Genomic DNA, 19,673 nt, shown 5'->3' with positions numbered 1-19,673 from the left:
ACTATCAACACTTACATTGAAAAAACAATATGAAATCTTTATCCTTTGCTTTATATGCATTGAAATTCATAGGTCAGAAATAAAACACAGAAGGTATATCTGAGGTCATTCATTTCATGAGTGCATCCATAATTCAGAATTAGGACAGGGCATTGATGGCATTCCAACTTGCACCATCATGAGTCCTAGACAGTTATACAGGACTAAATATTCCCAAGTAGCAGATGTTAATAAGAATCAATACCCCCAAGTAAACTGCCCTTAATAGAGGTTAAGAACAAAATAAACTCACATATGTAAGAAAAGCAGAAGTGGATCAATATTACAAATCCAGTGATAATTTTGCAGAGTAAGCATCAGCCACAGGTGCTTACAAACCAGTTTGAATCCAATACGTAGGTGTGGTGGAGTCAATAGGAATGGACCCCATAGTTTTGTGTGTTTGAATACTTGGTCCAGAGGGAGTGGCACTATTAGGAGGTATGGAGCAAGTGTGTCAGTGTGGGGGTAGGTTTTGAGTTCTATGCTCAAGCTAAGTGTAGTGGATACACAGTCTCTTTCTGCTGCTCATAGATAGACTTATGGAGCTCTCAGCTCCTTCTCCAATCCATGTCTGCCTGCATGCTGCCATGCTTCTCACCTTTAAAGCTCTGAAACTGGAAGCCAGCCCCAGTTAAATGTTTTCCTTTATAAGAGTTGCTGTAGCCATGGGGTCACTTCACAGCAATAAAAACACAAGCTAAGGCAGCGATATAAAGCCATAAATATACCAATACTATCATCTCAAAGTCAAGCATAATCATTGCTCAATCCATTTGACTAAACTGCAATTATTATTAAAAAAAAAATTCAATTCCAAATATGATTATTTTTTTCATTTGACCCTACAGCTGAAGTTCTAGAATATTTACTGCCATTTTGAAAACTGTCCTCACCTGTTCGATGACATAAAAGGCAAATTCCAGCCGCTGTTTCTGGAGCATCGGGATCAGGTGCAGGAAAAAAATTGGAAGATGTTCATGGCGGTTTCGGAAGGGGATGAGAACTGCCACCTTCAAAACAAAAGAGAACACCTGCAGCACAGGTTAGGTAGCATTGCAACAAACCCTGTAAGTGCTGAGCGTTGAAAAGTAGCCTTTAAGTCATTAGCCTGTGATAGGTTCATCAGATGTACACAGGCTCGGCCCTTACCTGCACACCAGTTACATTAAAGTCTTGTGAGGCTAGGAAGGGCAGATGAGCTCTGAACAATTCTTAAACGTCACTTACGAAGCCACCGTCCACACCATCTACCCCTTATCATCCCCACAACCCTCCACCCATCCTTCCTAGTCTAGGGTCCACACTTTGCCAGACCTTTGATTCTGACTTTGACAAAGCTCAAGTGTCTTCTAATTTACTTCCTGAATTTGAATTCAATTGTCCTCATTGTTAACTTGCTAATACAACTTGAAATCAACACAGTAAGTTTGCTATACACGAAATAAAAAAAAAAAAAAAAAAAAAAAATCACTGATTTTTCAAACAATTTAACAAATAAAAAGGTTACTAAAATGTCTGTATCCCTCCATATTCTGGACTTTGAAAGAACCATAAATCTATAGTTTGTTGAAATTTTTACTCTAGACCAAATACCTTGATTGAGAATGCTAAGTTCTGGGACTCATTTTACTTGTAAAATCGGAATGTGACATTAGATATTGTTAACAACAACATCAACAGTGGAGCTAGGGGTGTACTCAAAGGAGAAACACATGCTTAGCGTATGCTTGCCGTGTGTGTGTGTGTGTGTGTGTGTGTGTGTGTGTGTGTGTGTGTGTCCTGGATTCCGTTTCCAACACCGAGAAAAAAAAAAGTCATGTATATTGCCAGAATTGCAAAAGGAACAAACTGAGCTATCAAGAATTTACTTAAAAAGAGAAGAAGACCAAGCTTAGTAAGCTTGAAGTCCCCAAGACTAGAAAGACCACTCTCTTTTCTTTCCTGCTAGGATAGAGACAATGCTAAGAAGCTGGCATTCCCATTGGTGATTTTACATTTGTTAAGTCATGGGCAGCACCATGATTCTCTCCCCCCTGAGGACCCTGCTTCCATTCGACTTGCCCCAGAAAATAGCTCAGGCTCAGGCTCAGGCTCTTGGGGATCTGCATGCTGCTACGGAAGCATCCAAGACTCCTACCCCACTCCCCACTTGTTGCTCACTGAAGGTGCTAAGCAGGAACTTGCTGTGGGCTTCTGATGGTTGGCACATCTGAGGATTTCCTAACTTGATCAGCAGCCAACCAGCTTACCAGGACTGGGCTCACAGTGGATGTGGGGGAAGGAAGACAGTTAGATAGTGGGTGTCACATCCATGCCCAGGGTCTAGCAGTAAACTGTAGAAAAATCTGACCCTCTTGGCTTTGCCACTGGCTACAAGTTGCCTACCTATGACATAATACAGACAAGCTCCAAAGCAGGTAAGATGAATTACAGATACTGAGCAGGGGAGATGACTCATCAGGTAAAATTGCCTGACAGACCAGCACCTGAAAGTTCCTGACCCCTCCCCACATGACAGCACACACGCTATGCTCACCATACACACAAAAATAAATACAATTTTCCAAAACCAAATTATAGAGGCTGGAGAGATGGCTTGGTGGTCAAGAATGCTTGCTGCTCATTCAGAGGACCTGTGCTCCATTCCAAATACCCAGCTTAAGTGGTCCCCAGCCACCTGTAACTCCAGTTCCAAGGGATCTGACTTCCTTTTCTGGCCTCTGAGGGCATCTGGACATACAAACACACAGACACATAGACACACACATACAGATTAAAATAAATCTTTAAAAAAACAGACTGTAGATACTTAAGCAAAGAAGCCAGCCCTGCATTAAAGATTGCCCCCACGAACTAAATACAATTAGGCTGAGAAGCTGACCATACAAGGACCAGCAAATGCCAAGTTACAGCCCTTAATGCTGTGAGCTCCTCAGAGAAGTGTCTAAAACACCAAGAGCTGGTTTGGGGTTTGGTTTGTTTGTTGCTGTTTGCTTAGTTTTTGTTTGTTTTAGTTTTTTTATACTTTATTTTTATTTTATGTATGTGAATGCACCATCACTGTCCTCAGATGCAGCAGAAGAGGCATCCGATCTCATTACAGATGCTTGTAATAATGGGGTGCTGAGAATTGAACTCAGGACCTCTGGAAGAGCAATTAGTGAGCCATCTCTCCAGCCCTCTGCTGTTTGTTTGGGTTTTTTTTTGTTTGTTTGTTTGTTTTTTATCTTAGTAAAAAACTGAGAAAGCATTCTGGCAAGTAAACTGGTTAAACATGATATTTTAATAGCAAATGCATGTCCAAATTACAATGAGATGCTCTTACATGTAGAGATAATCTCTTGTGTGTTGTTTAAAAAGCACTGACCTGTCAATAAAAAGCTGATTGACCAATGAGATTAGACAGGAAATTAGAAGGTGGGACAGCCAAAGAGAGAGGAGGATGCTGGGATAGAGACAGGTGGAGATTGGCCCCAGAACACTGATGGAAACAGCAGCAAAAAACTAAAGACCAGGTAACTAGCCACATGTCAGACCTTAGAACAGAATAACCGGATGGTTAACTTATGAACTAGCCGGGGAACAACCAAAGCTTTTGGCCTAGGTATCTGTAAATATATTTGAGCCTCAGCGTTGTTCTATCAGGAGCAGGGCCAGAAGGAAAAACATGAACATACAGAAAAACACAGAACTACAATCAACATTTTAAGTGACAGGCCTAAAGGGAGGGGTGTGTGTGTGTGTGTGTGTGTGTGTGTGTGTGTGTAAAATAAAGCTAGATAAAATCCTTAAAATTCACATGGCATTCCCTTTGTATCTATGGAACGATATTCTTAATAGTTTGTAATTGTCCCGTGGGGTCATCCGCACTTCTTCCACTCATGTGGACTTGCCAGAGCCCCTCTCTTCTGGATGCACCACGGAGGACATTTGGTCACTACATTCAGAAACAAAGTCCTTCCTCTTTGGAAGCACCCCTTGTTCAAGAACATTTACACCACTCAGTTACTTCCTGTTTCGGAATCAGTTGTGATCCTTCTGGCCTCTCACTGCCTCTTAAGCACACTATGAAAAGGCAATCAAGAACATGTCTGCCACACAGACTTCCCCCGGCACACACGCTCTGTTACAGGTGGCTGTGTGCCACGGAAACTGCGTATTGGGAATGGAGCTCAGGCCCTCTGCATGCACAGCCACCATTCTTAACTACTAAGTCATCTCTCCAGCCCCTATAATTCGGTTTGTAAGATGTATTTATTTTTGTGTGTATGACGTGTATATTCTCCCCTCTCACACTCTGAATCACACACCATCTGCATGCCCCAGCATGGCAGAGCTTCAGACCAGGCTGGTTTAGAGCCCAGCTAGCTGTTGCCACTGAATTAGATGGAAGCAAGCATGAGCTACGGAGCCCCCACTCTCCTGGGGTGCTGTAGCTCCCCCTTCCTCTTCTTCCCCATTTTCAGTGCCTATAGAACGAATTTCAGATCCACAAAGAAGGGAGGAGGCAGTTCTATCTGTTCCCTCTACTAGAGTCATAATGTCTGATGACTTTGCTCAAGAATTGGCATGTGTCCCTTAGCATCTCATGTAGGATGACAGAGGTGGCCAAGACCCATCCCTGAGGGACCTTGGGTGACATGAGGAAGTTTGAGCTTCTAATCAGGGCAGCATCATGAAGCCTCAGCCTGCAGGTGTCAGAGCAATTACTCAAGACCTCATGTGAACCCTGCACAGAAAGTCAACATTGCAGGTAACCGCCTGAAAAACACCAATCTGTTCCTCTGTAATTACCCTGTGGAAGAGAGCCTGCCCCAAAAGATGCCAGACCTGTGGAGAGCCGTCCTCGCAAACCTGTGGTATCAGGAATACCCACAGAGTTCTAGGGTCTCTAATATTGGAAGGCTGCAGTACAAACTGACTTGGGACTTAACTGATTCTTTCCCTCAGTTGTGAAGCATCAGAATGAGGCATTATTAGAATCATACATGCAAGCAAAGGGAGTAGAATTGAACTTGGCAAGTATAGTTCACCTCTGAATGATCTTCAAAATTCCTCCTGCAGTTTATTTAGTTCAGCTGAAAACTAAAACCCACATACGTTTCATTGTGACAGCTATTCTTGCTTCTCAACTTGACTGCATCTGGAATTTTCTAAAACCCAAGTGGCTGGCTAGGTACATGAAGAAAAGATTTTTTCCCCCTAATTAAATCATTTTTACTGGGAATATTTACTTTTAATCTGGAGCTTTTGAGGTGGGAAGACCCACCTTGAATCTGGACCACATCATTTGCTGGCAGCCTATATAAGGACACAGACTAAGGAAGCGTGCTCTCTTTAGCTGTTCGTTCTCACTCTCACCAGGAAGTCCACTCCTTCGCGGGCATTAGAGCCTCATATCTTTGAGATTCTGGCATAGACTGAAGAAGACTGGCTGAGACATCAGCCTTGTGGACTGAGCAACTACTGGATTCATGGATGCTCCATTGTTAGACTAGCAGGGCCATGGCCTGTAAGCTATTCTAACAAGTGAGAAGTTGGATAGCATACAAATATCCAGAGGATTTAAATCTAGAATATTGGAGATTTCTTTTTATACTAACACACAAATATGTTAGAAGGACTACTTCCGGGTTGAATTCACATCATAACCCTTGAGGACATAACACCTGATTTAATGACTCCTGGTTTTCATTACAAGTGCGTAGTGCCATGCCGGACTCAAACACAGTACCAATACACAAATGTTCACTCAGGATCAGTTTCATAGTATTGAGAACAACGTCCAGCTCGTTTTCGTTGTTGTTATTGGTGGTGGTTGTTTGTCCAAGTGCACAAGAGGCTGACATAGTCCCTTACAGTTTTTCAAACAAAACACTATAGAATTCTGACATGTGAAGCATCTGTGCTCAGCCTCCAGACAAGCAAAGAGCTCAAAGCTTTTCTTTCAAGCTCAACCGAGGCCTCCGAGAAGCCTCTGGGGGCCCAGTGCTGGATCCAACTGAAAACAAGGACATTAGAATCCTTCCATGAGTTCTCAGTTCCAGAAACTGATGGGATATGCCTGCAGGAGTAGGCAGCTACTGGAGACGCCTTCAGAGACTGATGGCTCATGTCCTCTCTAAACAAGATGGCACCAAAGAAGAAATCCATTCTCTGTTTTATTCCTTTACCAAAAGCTTCTGGCCCTGAGCATGCATAGACTGTGTGCACACATGCATTTACAATCTTCAAAATAACAGCACCGGCTACAGTGCAATGAATGCATGCATACATTTTGATACTTTCACTCTGTACCAAGCACATCCTTGTCCCCAGATGTCACTCACACAGCCTGTGAGGAAAACCACCTCACCTTCCATCTGGGCTTGCAGTCCTTGGGTGTCCAGTGACCTCCTGGCCCAATCTCTGAGTCCTTAGAGAAGAGCTGATGGACTTCATCAAAACTGATCTCACTCACATTGACACTGAGGAATCCCCCTGCAAGTCAAAACACAGAGAGAACTGTTTCGCTTTTCTCTCTCTCTTTTCTTATTTATTTGTTTAGTTGCCTCAAACTGCATGAGGGATCAACATCAGTCACAGAATGACGGACAGTATGAGCATGGGTCACTCCTGTTGTCACCGTGGAGTTGATGAATAGCACCTCCTTTCACTTTAGAGGGTAACTTTCATGGCCACCACACTACATTTAGTACACTGGCTTAAGAAAAGGAAAATCTTTAACTCTTTGCTTTTAAGTTAAAAAAAAAATTGCAAAGTGTTGAATCATACTCTAACACAGCACACTTTAACAACTTAACAACTAATCAAGTATTTTGAAGTGTGTGTGTGCACATGCATGTGCACTTATGGATATAGAGGTCAGAGGTTAACTCTGACCTCTGGTCTCAAGTCCTTAGGTATCTTTCTCTTTTGAGTCAGGGTCTTTCATTGGCCTAGAACTTTGCCAAACAGGCTAGATGAGCAGCAAGCTCACAGGAATCCATCTGTCTCTGCCCCTCATCTCTTTCTCAGGACTACGAGCATGCAGCAACACATCTGGCTTTTTATGTGTCTTCCGCTGACTTGAATTCAGGACCTCATGCTTAGGAGGCAAAAACTCTCCAGATCACCAGTCTCCCAAGCCCAGGGACATTGTTCTTTCTCTGACTCTGCATCCTCTTCTATAGAAAGGTGCCATCCGAAGTGATCGGATCCATTTGATTCAAAATGGATCACCAGGCTCCACAGCAACAGGTATGATGGAGCTCAGATCAATAACAATTAGGAGAAAAAAAGAATATCATGTAGACATTTTATTCTTCTGTAAACCAATAACACACATGATACCTTCATTTATTAGACAGTATAACCAATCTGGAGATGACTGAAAGTATGGATGAGGCCATGCACAGATTACATGCAAATACAACAACATTTTATCCAAGGGCCCGAGGAGTCCATGGACTTAGGCACTCTGAGCCAGGGGTCCTCAAGTCAATTCCCCACTTCCTGAGAGAGTTGTCACCTATAGAAGGATGGGGGACAAGACCACACAGGATATATTCAGAAATATTGGCTGCTATCTCTCTTATTTACTGGCCTTCCTCCCCACCCTTCAGCCGCCAGAAGTGAACACAGGCCCCACACAAGGTACTGAGGCAGGAGAGAAAGAACACACAGAAGAAAGAGAAGCCTCTCATCCTAGCTATTTTGTATTTCTTACTGGGTGATAGCCAAGAATCTGCAACCCAACTGATAACATGACAGTAGCTGCAAAGGCAGTGTTCAGTTCCCCCAAGGGCGCTGAAAACAGTAAATGGAGCTTCCTTGGGGCCAGAATGATTATTATGGGCTTGAGCTAGACCCAACACTGCAGCTCAGAAGACCACTTTACAGATTTTTTTTTAATAAAAAAAAAACAAAATGATTCCTTAAGATAAATAAGCAAACCAACTCATATATTTTTAAGCTTTACACCACTTAAATCTTATTGTAAATTACATCCTCTGAATAATGTTATGTTCAAAGCAACAGGGTCATGTATACAGTCACCTAAACATATTTCTAGGGGACTCTTGCTCTTGAGAGGCCCTCATATACCCCTGTCTTTGTTTGGTGTGTGATCTTTTCCTGTATATCTTCGTCTAAATATCTTTGCTTCATTCTGGCTGGTCCTGAACCAATGCAGTCAAAAATCCAGCTCGCCTGAGATGGAGTTTCTGTGGCTCCTCCATGTTCTAAGTCCTCAGTTACTGACTTGTTTGTTGGTGATGATAAAGATGGAGTCTAACATCCCTCAAAAAACATGCTGTCCTCCCATCCTCAGTGAAAGTCAGGAACATAGAATCACATGTAGCAGTTTATATAACCTGACACCTGCTAAAGTCCAAAATAGGTACAAACTGGTGTAGAATGCCCTCCGGTCAAGTCTTTCTTCCAGCTTCCTCATCTTATAAGGTTAGACCAACTGGCCGTAATGGTCCTGAGTCTTCAGAGCATCCTGCAGCCACAACTGTACACAGGAGTCATTTGGTCCCTCTCCAGGTGTCCCTTCCCTTTCCTCCTCCAGTCTGTATGCTCAGGTCTCAACACGGTCTCCCCTCCCATCCTACCTCATCTGATGAAGCAGGCCTAGCAGAGGCTGCACGCATGCACGCATGCACGCATGCACGCTACAGAGCAGTATTTGTAGATGTAAGTGTCTATGATTCTCAGAGTAAACCAAGAGGAAAACTGTCTTCTAATGCCAGCCTGCTCTACTGACAAATTTATAAACAAATACCAACCCTTTCAGGAGACAAGCTATGCTGACCTTAAAAAGGTCAGATTTATGTATGTAAAGCAGAATGAGGTCTATAAACTTAAGAGAAGAAGGCACGTCAAATGTAAGAGAAACCCTTAACATCAGGCACAAAATACCAAGACTTGGTCACAAAGCAAAAAGAGAATTTAGCACTCATCAAATAAAAATCACACAAATAGTGGCTAGAGAGATGGCTCAGCGGTTAAGAGCACTGACTGCTCTTCCAGAGATACGGATTTCAATCCCCAGCAACCACATGGCAGCTCTGATGTAATAGGATCTGATGCCCTTTTCTGGTCTTTCTGAAGACAATGATAGTGTACTCATATTAAATAAATAAATAAATAAATAAATAAATAAATAAATAAATAAGGTACACAAATATATCAGACGCATTTTAAAGTAAGCACCCTACTAAAATGCTAGCTAGTGACCAGGCTACATTAAAAGTAGCTTACCTAAGTAATAGGACTTTGTGTTCTTGCACTGTTAAACAACTTTTTGTCTTTTCTCCAGCTTTCTCAGCTCAGCAGCCGTAATTATCATTGTCAGGTTTCCCAGCATCCTTTGCAGTTCAATGTCCATTTCTAATGCATATATATGTTCCACTAAATCAGGAGTCAGGCCTTATGGCTCCTGCTGGCTGGCTGAAGGATACCTGATGCCTGAGGCACCTCGTCTTTACCTTCCCTTTGACTGCTTCTCTCACTTGCAACCCGTCTTGTCTGTTATCAGCTTCCCTAGGTAGCCATTGCTCTTGGCTCTGTAATCCTAACACCTTGCTCTGAAGGGCAGAGGTGACCCAATGACATGAGGCCATCCTGCCAGTGGCAGCACCACCATTCCAGGTGTGGGTCTTCTGGTCCCTAAGGAGAGCCACTTCTACTTCTTGTATAACAGCTGGCCCCTACAAGTCTCAGTGTTTTACAAAAGCATCTGACAGTCATCTTCAGAGGAGCCGGGTGTATATGAGGCTCTGCCAGTTACCTAGAGGGCAAAGGAGAAGGGGGGAGCCTGAGCCAAGGAAAGCCAGCTGTCAGTCTTACAGCCACACCCACAAGTCCAAGGATTGCTGTTGTGAATGAGAATACTGCGCCACTGTTGACACAAGACTCCAGCCTCCTGGATGTGCACATGTGAAGCAATGCCTCCCAGCTTGAAGCTGAACCTGATGGGTCTGGGACCTGTTGGGTTCTCGATGACCAAAGACAGGCTATGGCACAGTGGATTATAACATATCTCTAGGCAAGATTGGGGCTTTGTTTTCTTTTTCTATTCAATGCAAACCTCAGAATTACAAGCACTCAATCCATGTGAGTTATTCAAGCTTATATCCTACTTATAACTCATGTATAAGACTTCTAATCTGTAGGCAGAGGGCTCTTTCCCTATAAATCAACAGCTTGAAATGATTTAATCACTCACCTATAGAGTGGGAGTGGGGTTGGGTGGGGGGCTCTATCAGCTTTGAGTAGAAAAAGCCTAATTCCTGATTCTTTGCCCTCCCCGCCCCCCGGGATTTAAATATACACTGCCCAGACCTCTAGTGACAGCGTGAAAGACTCCCAGGAATATTCCTCTCGTGAGAAGGATGCTCTCTCCCCCACCCTCCAGCCGCCCAGTCTAGCTCTGTGGTGAATAGGATCATCCTCTTTGAAGCTAACACCAGCACTCCTTCAAATGACTTACATGGACCTCTTGAATTTCCATAACTCCACAATGTTGTCTTACTCAGCTATTTTTAAAATGACCAAACCAGAGTTTTCTAAGCATAAAACAGTGGTTTTAGTTATAAATCCCAATGCTAAGTATAGTACCTTTGGCATGGATAAATGGATGGTGGGTAGATGGAAGTGTAGATGGGTGGGTGGATAGATAGATGCATGGATAGGTGGGTAGATGGGTGGGTAGGTGGGTAGGTGAATGGGGTGGATGGATGGATGAGTAGATAGATGGGTGGGGGTAAGTGGCTGGATGAGGGTAGGTAGATGGATAGATAAATGTGTGGATAAGTGAGTAGATAGATGGATGCATGCATGGATGGATGGATGCATGAATGGATGTGTGCATGGATGGATGTGTTCATGGATGGATGGATGCATGCATGGATATACGTGTGTGTGGATGGATGCACGCATGGATGGATGTGTTCGTGGATGGATGTGTGCATGGATGGATGTGTGCATGGATGGATGGATGCATGCATGGATATATGTGTGTGTGGATGGATGCATACGTGGATGTATGTGTGCGTAGATGGATGGATGCATGCGTGGATGGATGCGTGCATGGATGGATGCATGCATGGATATATGTGTGTGTGGATGGATGTTTGCGTAGATGGATGCACGCATGGATGGATGTGTTCGTGGATGGAAGGATGCATGCATGGATGGATGCATGCGTGGATGGATGCATGCGTGGATGGATGCATGCGTGGATGGATGCATGCGTGGATAGATGCATGCGTGGATGGATGCGTGCGTGGATGGATGCGTGCATGGATGGATGTACCCATGTATGGTGACAGTAAAGCTGCTACACTCCACGTCCTTTCTTACCTGCATTTGTATTCTGATTCCACCAGGTGCTATAACACTTCTTTGAAAACACTTGTACCAAATGTATCCCATGTGTAAATGGCCCACATCCCATAAGTTCCCAGGCCCTTGTCCCTTAAACAGTACACAGCTCTTAGCACTCACCGGCCCCCAGCATACACCCACTTGTGGTTTGTTCTGCACAACTAACAAACAACAAACAACTGAATCTCCAGTCACTCTTATTGTTTCTGTTCCCAACTCTGCCTTGTAATCCACCCTGTGAACCCTGGGGATTCCTAGGGGGACTTGTATCTTTAATCAGACACTGCCGAATTGTCTTCCCCTTCCCCAACAATAAAAAAAATCTAACAGTCCCCTTAGAAGACATAACCGCCACTACTGTTCACCTCTTCCCTTGCTTCTGAGACTCACTTGTACTTTCCTTTTTGCTTTGACACAGGGTACATTGTGTACATTAAACAAAATGCTTCTTTCTTGTTCCCAAAAGCCACTATGCAAATAAAATCAAGAAAATACACCATCTGCTTCTGCCTTTTCAAATGTGTTTTCTGGAGACAGTCACATGTCGAGAAATCCCCATGCACCATGTCTCAATGACCTGTATAAATTAGCACCACTACTAGCTCCTCATCTCACAGAAACCCTTCTCTTACTTCCAAAGTGTGCAAAATGCAAGGTCACATTGCCAAATCCATAACCCTAAATAAAGCCACGCACAAGGAAGGTGTCTGCACACTTCTTTCTATCTGCCTTCTCCAAACTGTCTGCTTCCTTGTGCCACACATTCAACACCTGACAGTTTCTGCCAATAGCCACACCAGCTACTTTCTCTACACGTCTCCATTCCCTGACAGGTGCCTCCTCCTCTGCATACCCTGGGAAATGGTCCTCTGGCCAGACATCCACTGTACCATCAAATACAGCTTCTCTCTTCTCACCTGACCCCTTCCCTTCCTGGGAAGTTCCCTCCATTTTGATGGTAGTGTCTTCTTTGTTCTGTTGCAGTATGACCTCTGTATTTAGCCTCATAAAAAAAGGTTTGCCAGCTTAGAGGGTGCTCTTGTTTAAAATGTGAGTTTTGGACTTTCAATACCTCTGTGTCAACAGAGGCCCACAAGGCATGTCCGTGGTGACCAATTCTCCTGTGTATATTTTCGGCTGCTGAGTCTGACTTCCCAAAGGAAGAATGTCCAATTCAACTCTCAGCATCTCAAGCAGGAAAGGACAATCACATGACCACAAAAGATCGGAAAAACAATTAAGCGTATAAAGACAGTAGCTTGCAGTACATGTGGTGGCTTGGGGACGCCAAGCAATGGCAATTTCATCTTCAGACCTGAGTGTGACTGAAGGGAATTGCAAGCTCTGCCAAGAGTCGACCAAGAGGTTCTTCACAGCAGGGATGACTTTTTTTGTGCTACTCAATCTCTCACCTAACTGTCCACCCAGGTTTCCCAGAGTCTCTCTAGTATTTTTCCATAGTCGCTATCTTCCTAAACCATATACAGTGTGGTCTGCAACAAAGCATGCAAACCTTTGCTTAGAGGTCCGAGTGGTTTGGGTTGTTGGAGGCCTGGGTTTGAATAAACACCCCAGCTGATTCCAGTACCTGTCATCCCAAACCATATACAGGAAAACATAGCCAGATGGCCTTCATCCTAGTACAGTGCCCACACCTTCACCAACACCTGTCTGTACTCCCTTTCCAAACCTGGCAAACTAGACTCAAATCTGACCTTGAAGCAATGGCTGTGCCTGGATTCTCCAGCTAACACAAAGCACTTTAGAAAAGCACAGAGTAATCCTGCCATGATGTAACAATCCCTCATCTACTGCCTCCAACAGATCCAGCCAAGGGTCACATTGTGAGTGCCCCGACAGGCTTCCCTGGTTATCTGGTGAGTCACCCTTCCGTGAGTGATTAGCTGACTTCAGTTTCCACTCTGTTCCTCCCTTTCCAGGCACTTGGTCCTACTTTGCTGGTTTTCTCTGTGTCCCCCCTACTCTACCCTTCTCTGCCCCTCCTTCCTTCCCTTCCTGTCTCCTCCTCTTCCTCTTCCTCTTCCTCCTACTCTACCCCTCTGTCTCACACATACACAGACCTCTTAGTAAGTTGTATCAAACACCATGGAAGCAAGGCCTTAACTTCTGGAACTCATCTCCACAGGGACAGTCTACCATGTGGCCTAGGGGACAGCTAGCTCATCCACCTGAGGGCATCCCTGTGTCCCTTCCCTTTCTCTGCAGACTCCCACGGCAGTCAGTCCACCTGGGACTCTGTCCTGACTTCCATGTCCTTCCCAGTGTGCTCTTCTCAGTCAGCTTCTCCCCCATCACTGCAGGGCCTCTCGCAGCCCCATCAGCCTTCTTTCGGTCTCACTTCCTCTTTTCAGCTCTGTTCCTCTCACAAAATGCAGTCCCCAAGCTAATTTTCCTGAACTCCCAATAAAACATGTGCAACTAAACTCTCCATCTGGGGTGTTTCTGTGAGTTGTTTGCCTCAGTCATCAAGTCAGACATCCTTCAGGCAGATGTGACATCTGGCCAAGGGTGTTCCACTCCTCACCAGTGATTCTGACTCCAGCCTCTCCCAAATCTCTTTGAAATTCCCAGGTGAACAACCGTTGTGGAGAACACAGCTAGTCCATCATTCATCTGCCCATCTTGAACAGCCTCATTCCCACACAGCAGTGCCCAAACTCCCCTCACACCCCATTCTATCACCCTTCAAAATAGTTTTCTGATTGAAAGAAACCTGCAGACTCATCATCAAATCCTTTCCATCTGAGGACCAGGCCTGACACCCTCAAAAGCCATCTCATTGAGGCCTGAAGATTTCCCAGCACTATACACCTTCAGTGTGACCCACTTACAGCCCTTCCAGCTGAAGCTGCCCTCCCCACTACAGAGCATGTAAGCTGGATTGTCTTGAAATTCCCTCAGTGACCATCCCTTCTGTCTCATGCCTCCCTCTGAGAACAGAATCCTGGGACGATGCCTGCTGCTGGCCAGTTCTACAGGATCACACTAACTGAGAGCCCCTGTGTACACCCAGGCCTGCAGCCCAGCCACTGACTGACAGCTCTCATTCACTCTCAAAGGCTCCCACCTGTTTCTAAAGCTGGCATCCACAGAGCATGACAGTTTGTTACAGCTAGCATTCTGTGAACTCTTCTAAAGTTTATTTGCTTTTCCCTCTTTACTGAATTCCAATTCAATTAGTAAATTCATCTTAGGAAGTTCCTGCATTCATAAGGCTTGTAACTATGGGAACTATCAAGGCAAGGACAGGGTCAGGAAGTCACTTCAGGTGTATTCTACTTAGATAATCGGTGGAAATTTGTCTTTGTTGTTATGTCATACACAACTGGCATTTCCCTTCTCTACCTCACCCAGAAAAATCAAAATCAAAACACCTATGCTAAGCATGTGTTTATGCCCTAGCTAAGGACAAGTTGCTATTCCACTTGGTTATCACATAGATTCAACAAAACTGAGCATAGATTTTCCCTCTGGAGAGCCTATAAATATTAGTAGCAGTGAAATAGTCACTCACCCTCTTCAAACAAGTAACACACTGATACATTCTAGGAGGTAGAGAGGTGGCTCAGTGGTTAAGAGCACTGTCTACTCTTCCAGAGGTCCTGAGTTCAATTCCCAGCAACCACATGGTAGCTCATAACCATCTGTAATGATGTCTGATGCCCTCTTCTGACATGCAGGTGTATACGAAGATAGAGCACTTACATGTTTAAAATAAACTGTTAAAAAAAACAATAGATTCTGTAGTATGATTGGCCACTGTTAAATATCAAACACTGCTGAAATCCAAACTCTCCATTACGGAAATCTGGGGCTGGTTATCCTACAGCTACACTAGAGGGGAATCCAGAAAAACTTACACTCCTTTGACCAAGCACACAATATTAGTTCATATCACATCTGGCAGGCACAGGGAGCTTAAACGTCACCATCGCTGAATGTCCTGCATCCAACCACAGCTTGGAAAGGTATTCTATTCAATTATTTTGAATACTGTAAGAGTTTACACTCAAGACACCACATAATGCTGCTCTCTAGTGTCAGGAAGATGGTCTGAAGCTTCAGGATGACATGCACTTCTCATCACCTTGATCACTGGAAAGTCTGGTTCTATCAAAGAAGTAGGGGAAAGGAGGAAGGAATCCATGAGCTTCACTCTCCATGCTGAGCTCTGTCTTCATCCACAATGAAGGTGGCCCAGCAATCCCGGTACCAGTGGGTGTAAAGATTCCCTGGGCAGAGTCACATCACCAGTGAAGGGCGTGGTCTCTCTCTCTCTCTCTCTCTCTCTCTCTCTCTCTCTCTCTCTCTCTCTTTCTCTCTCTGTCCCATCCCCCCCCCCCCCATTCCAGGAGCCTCACTATGTTGGTTAGACTCAAAGTCCCCTTCTGAAATATCACCTGTACATAGTCACATTTTCTGTCAAAGCTGCCCTGGCTCCCTGGACATGAGACTGGTGCTCAGTCTGAAGAGAAGAACCAGGATGAAGTCGCTGTAAAGGGGGCAACAACTGGGGCAGGGCTTGCCTGTTTTTTTTCTTTTTTCTTTTTTTAGTTTTTCAAGACAGGGTTTCTGTGTGTAGCCCTGGCTGTCCTCAAACTCAGAAATCCACCTGCCTCTGCCTCCCAAGTGCTGGGATTAAAGGCGTGCGCCACCACTGCCTGGCTACCTCACCTGTTTTCTAAAACAATACAGGAAAGGAGCAGCAGCTTAAGACCCCAGCGGAGAGGCAGCCATGAAGCCTGCAGCAGTCAAGCTGCGCTCTCTCAAGCACCAGGCCAGAGAAGCCCTGTCTAAGGAACTGTAGAACCATAAGAGAGGGACGGTAGCATAAGGACCCACGGTTCTTGGCAGGCAGATACCTTCAAACTGTTTAATTAGTATCCATAAACCACTAATGAAGAAAATAATCACTAAACCAAGGACAAAAACATCCTACAACTATAATTCCCTGGATATGCAAATGATGAAGATGAAATTACTGTAATCAATACTCCAATGGAACAATTCCCAGTGGCTTCAGTATTACACAGACAAAAACACTTATTTTGGGAAGACAAAGCTGTCATGACAAATGACAAATGAGGCCATGGGAGTCACTTCGCATCCTTTTTTGTTGTGACACACAGAGCCAGCACAAGTCACTTCAGAGTCACTTTTTCTCGTGGGACATAGAGTTAGCACAATCAGAACGCTTGCTCATTCATTTGTTTTGCTAATTCCAGGGCACAGTTTAGATCAATAAAACCAGAATCTTCCAAGCTGTGCCCGAACAGGATAAAGGCTCCCCTGGCAGTTCTACTGGACAGCCTGGGCTATGAAGTCCAGAACTCTAGGTCAGGATTGCAAATGTGGTCCAAGCATCACCAGCATCAGCAGGGCCCTGGAACATTAAGGAGGAACTTCCCAGTGCCACTTCACCCCTACTGAAAGAGAAAGTCAGAGTACATAGGGCCATGTGAGCTACAGAACCTTCTGATGATGCACTCTCCATGGAGAAAGCCATACCCTAACGCCATGTGACAAAGTCAGTCTTCCTTTGTATTACACAGTTACAACATCTATCAACAATTAACTAAAAACCAGCCCACAACTACAGTAGGCAGAGAGCAATTTCCTCAATAAAGAGACGTACTTGAATGCTAAGAACAACAGAACACAGAGGTAAACTGCTTAATCAAGAAGATTTACTTAATATTCAAGTATATAAAATCAAGATACAAACTAACATGTGGAAAGTATTCCTGAAATAGTGGAGTGGGGTCCAAGGTCAAGACAACAGGAATAGTTCCCGATGGCTGGGATATAATTTTATATATATATGTTATCTTCACATGTAGGAAAAAAATAGATGCTTAAAAAATATACTTAAATTAGAGTACCTAGGTCACTACTATACTTCAGGTACAATATATAAGAACAAAATTTAAAAATTAATAGGAAATAAAGATATTTGTATGGTATCAATGTAAAGAAAGCTTTCTTTAAAAAAGCAAGTCTTAAAGAGATTTATTTAAAAAAAAAAAAAAAACGTGATTTGATCTTCATAAAAGACTTTTAAGCCAGGCAGTGGGCCTTTAATCCCAGCAATTGGGAGGCAAAGGCAGGGATTTCTGAGTTCGAGGCCAGCCTGGTCTATAGAGTGAGTTCTAGGACAGCCAGAGCTACATAGAGAAACCCTGTCTCAAAAAACCAAAAAAGCAAGCCCAGGACTGTGCAAAGATACTCAGAACACACGCGACTGACAACTGTCATTCCAGCTGTATCAACATCTGCCAGGCCCAACAGACACCAAGGGCAGGGCCCTGAGAACCGCAGAGAGCTAAAGCCCTAGTAATGAGTTAAGTCAAAACATATATAATGGGATACTGTGTTTACTGTTTGATCAGTTTAAAAGGGGAGAGGCAGCTCACAGGTTAGGAATGCTTCATGCTCTGCCAGAGGACTGGAGTTTGGTCCCCAACACCCATATCTGGGAAACTCCCAACCACCTTCACAACTCCAGCAAATCGGACACCATCTTCTGACCCCCATGAATGCTGACATGTGCATAAAGCCTTCCAATGAAACACAGTTAAATAATTTTCTAGAACGACCACAAAGTCCATCAACATCGCAGTGATATATATAAACCAGCCGTGCTTACTACAGTAACTTGAGAGAAGCTGAGGAGCTGGCACAGTAGCCAACCCAGGTTATCAACTCCCAGTGCTCATTTTATTTTATAATTGATTTGTCTGTGTCTGGGCTTTTTCTTCGTTTTTAATCTTACAGGTTTTTTTTTTTCAATATTATGTTTTCTGATTTTGAAATCAGAATGAATGTGTACGCATGCACATACTACACTCACAAATACACACACACACACACACACACACACACACACACGAGCAGGAAGGGCTGGGAATACTGCTGCTCTCTTGATAAGGAAGATAAGAGGATTTGTTTTTCTTTTTTCAGTTAGAGTGGAAACCACCTAGCAGCCTGTCAGGTGAGAACTGGAAAATAAAACACAGCCTGTGTATGTAAAGACATTTTCCACAGTAGTTCAGAGAAACAACTCAGACCCACATGGAAGACCATGAGTAACTCTCAAAACACCAGCTGAAAAACTCAGATCGCAGAGTGATATGTCATTTATACAACCATCTAATGGGGAGTGAGGGTTCCTTATCTCAGTTTTTAACTGAAAACAGATTTTTCTTCATAGAACATATTATGGTCATGGTTCCCTTCCCCGTCTCCTCCCAGGCTCTCCACACTCACCCAAATCCACACCCTTTCTTCCTTTCTCTCTCATGAAACACATAGGAATCTAATTTAAAAACCGAAATAAAAATAAAACAATAAATAAATAAATATCAAAAAATAACAACAGAACAGGACAAAACAAAGAAACTGGGGGGAAAAAAAGCCAAAAAAAAAAAAAAAAAAAAAAAAACCAAGCACATACGCACATGCACAGATGCGTATATGCAAATAGAAACTCCACTAAAAAAAGCCCACAAAGTCAGAAAACATAATATGAAAAAAAAAAAACCCGTAAGATTAAAAAAGAAGAAAAAGCCCAGACAAATCATTATAAAATAAAATGAAAATTAAAAACCTCCAGAAATACTATTAAGTTCAGTTTTATACTGGCTGTCTACTGCCGGACATGGGACCTGCCCTTAAGAATGGCTTGTGTACCCTTTGACACTCCACTGGAGAAAACTGGCTTTGGCTTTGTAAGTGATTGTCAGTTGGAGATAGTTTCTTGGGTAGGAATATTCCTAAAGCTTTAGAAACTATGTATTTGCTCTCTCCCTTTATCTATGCAAAACCAAGTTTATAAAAAATCTATATGTATACACAGCAGAGAGAAACCAGGTCATTTCTGAGGGAGGGATTGGAACTAACATTTGGGAAAGGAAGAAAGACTTTATTTATTTATAATGTTCTAATAAATCCAGAGAGAAACCACATTAGTTATTCTTTTTAAATCTGCTTTAAGAGAATTTAAAGTATTTAAAGACAAAGTATTCATTTTCAAATCTGAATGGGAGAAATACAGGTATTTCTCATTATCTTTTTTTTCTTTTGAATTTTTCTTCAGCTTTTCAATTATCCATCTTCAAAAGCAGTGTTCACTACCCTTCCAAAATTTAAAATAAAAAAAATAAAAAGGAAACCTATGCAGTATATTAAGAATGTTAGCACCCACAATAGTGACCCATCTGATGGCATGCTCAAACCAT

At 43.4% G+C, this 19,673-nt stretch overlaps 1 protein-coding gene across 1 annotated transcript in view; it reads right to left on the bottom strand.

Moving 5' to 3' along the window:
* The window catches only part of B4galt6 (beta-1,4-galactosyltransferase 6), a 60,276-nt gene that overhangs the window by 14,527 nt on the left and 26,076 nt on the right, over positions 1–19,673 (bottom strand). Inside the window, exons 4-5 of the mRNA XM_034518120.2 lie at positions 6,398–6,522; positions 936–1,052 (exon numbers count right to left, since the gene is read on the bottom strand). Coding sequence (XP_034374011.1) covers positions 936–1,052; positions 6,398–6,522 — 242 coding nt within the window. The remainder of the gene's footprint in view (positions 1–935; positions 1,053–6,397; positions 6,523–19,673) is intronic.

The sequence above is a fragment of the Arvicanthis niloticus genome, chromosome 14 (assembly GCF_011762505.2).
Source record: "Arvicanthis niloticus isolate mArvNil1 chromosome 14, mArvNil1.pat.X, whole genome shotgun sequence".
Taxonomy (NCBI): domain Eukaryota; kingdom Metazoa; phylum Chordata; class Mammalia; order Rodentia; family Muridae; genus Arvicanthis; species Arvicanthis niloticus.
This window is presented reverse-complemented; position numbering and strand designations above follow the sequence as displayed.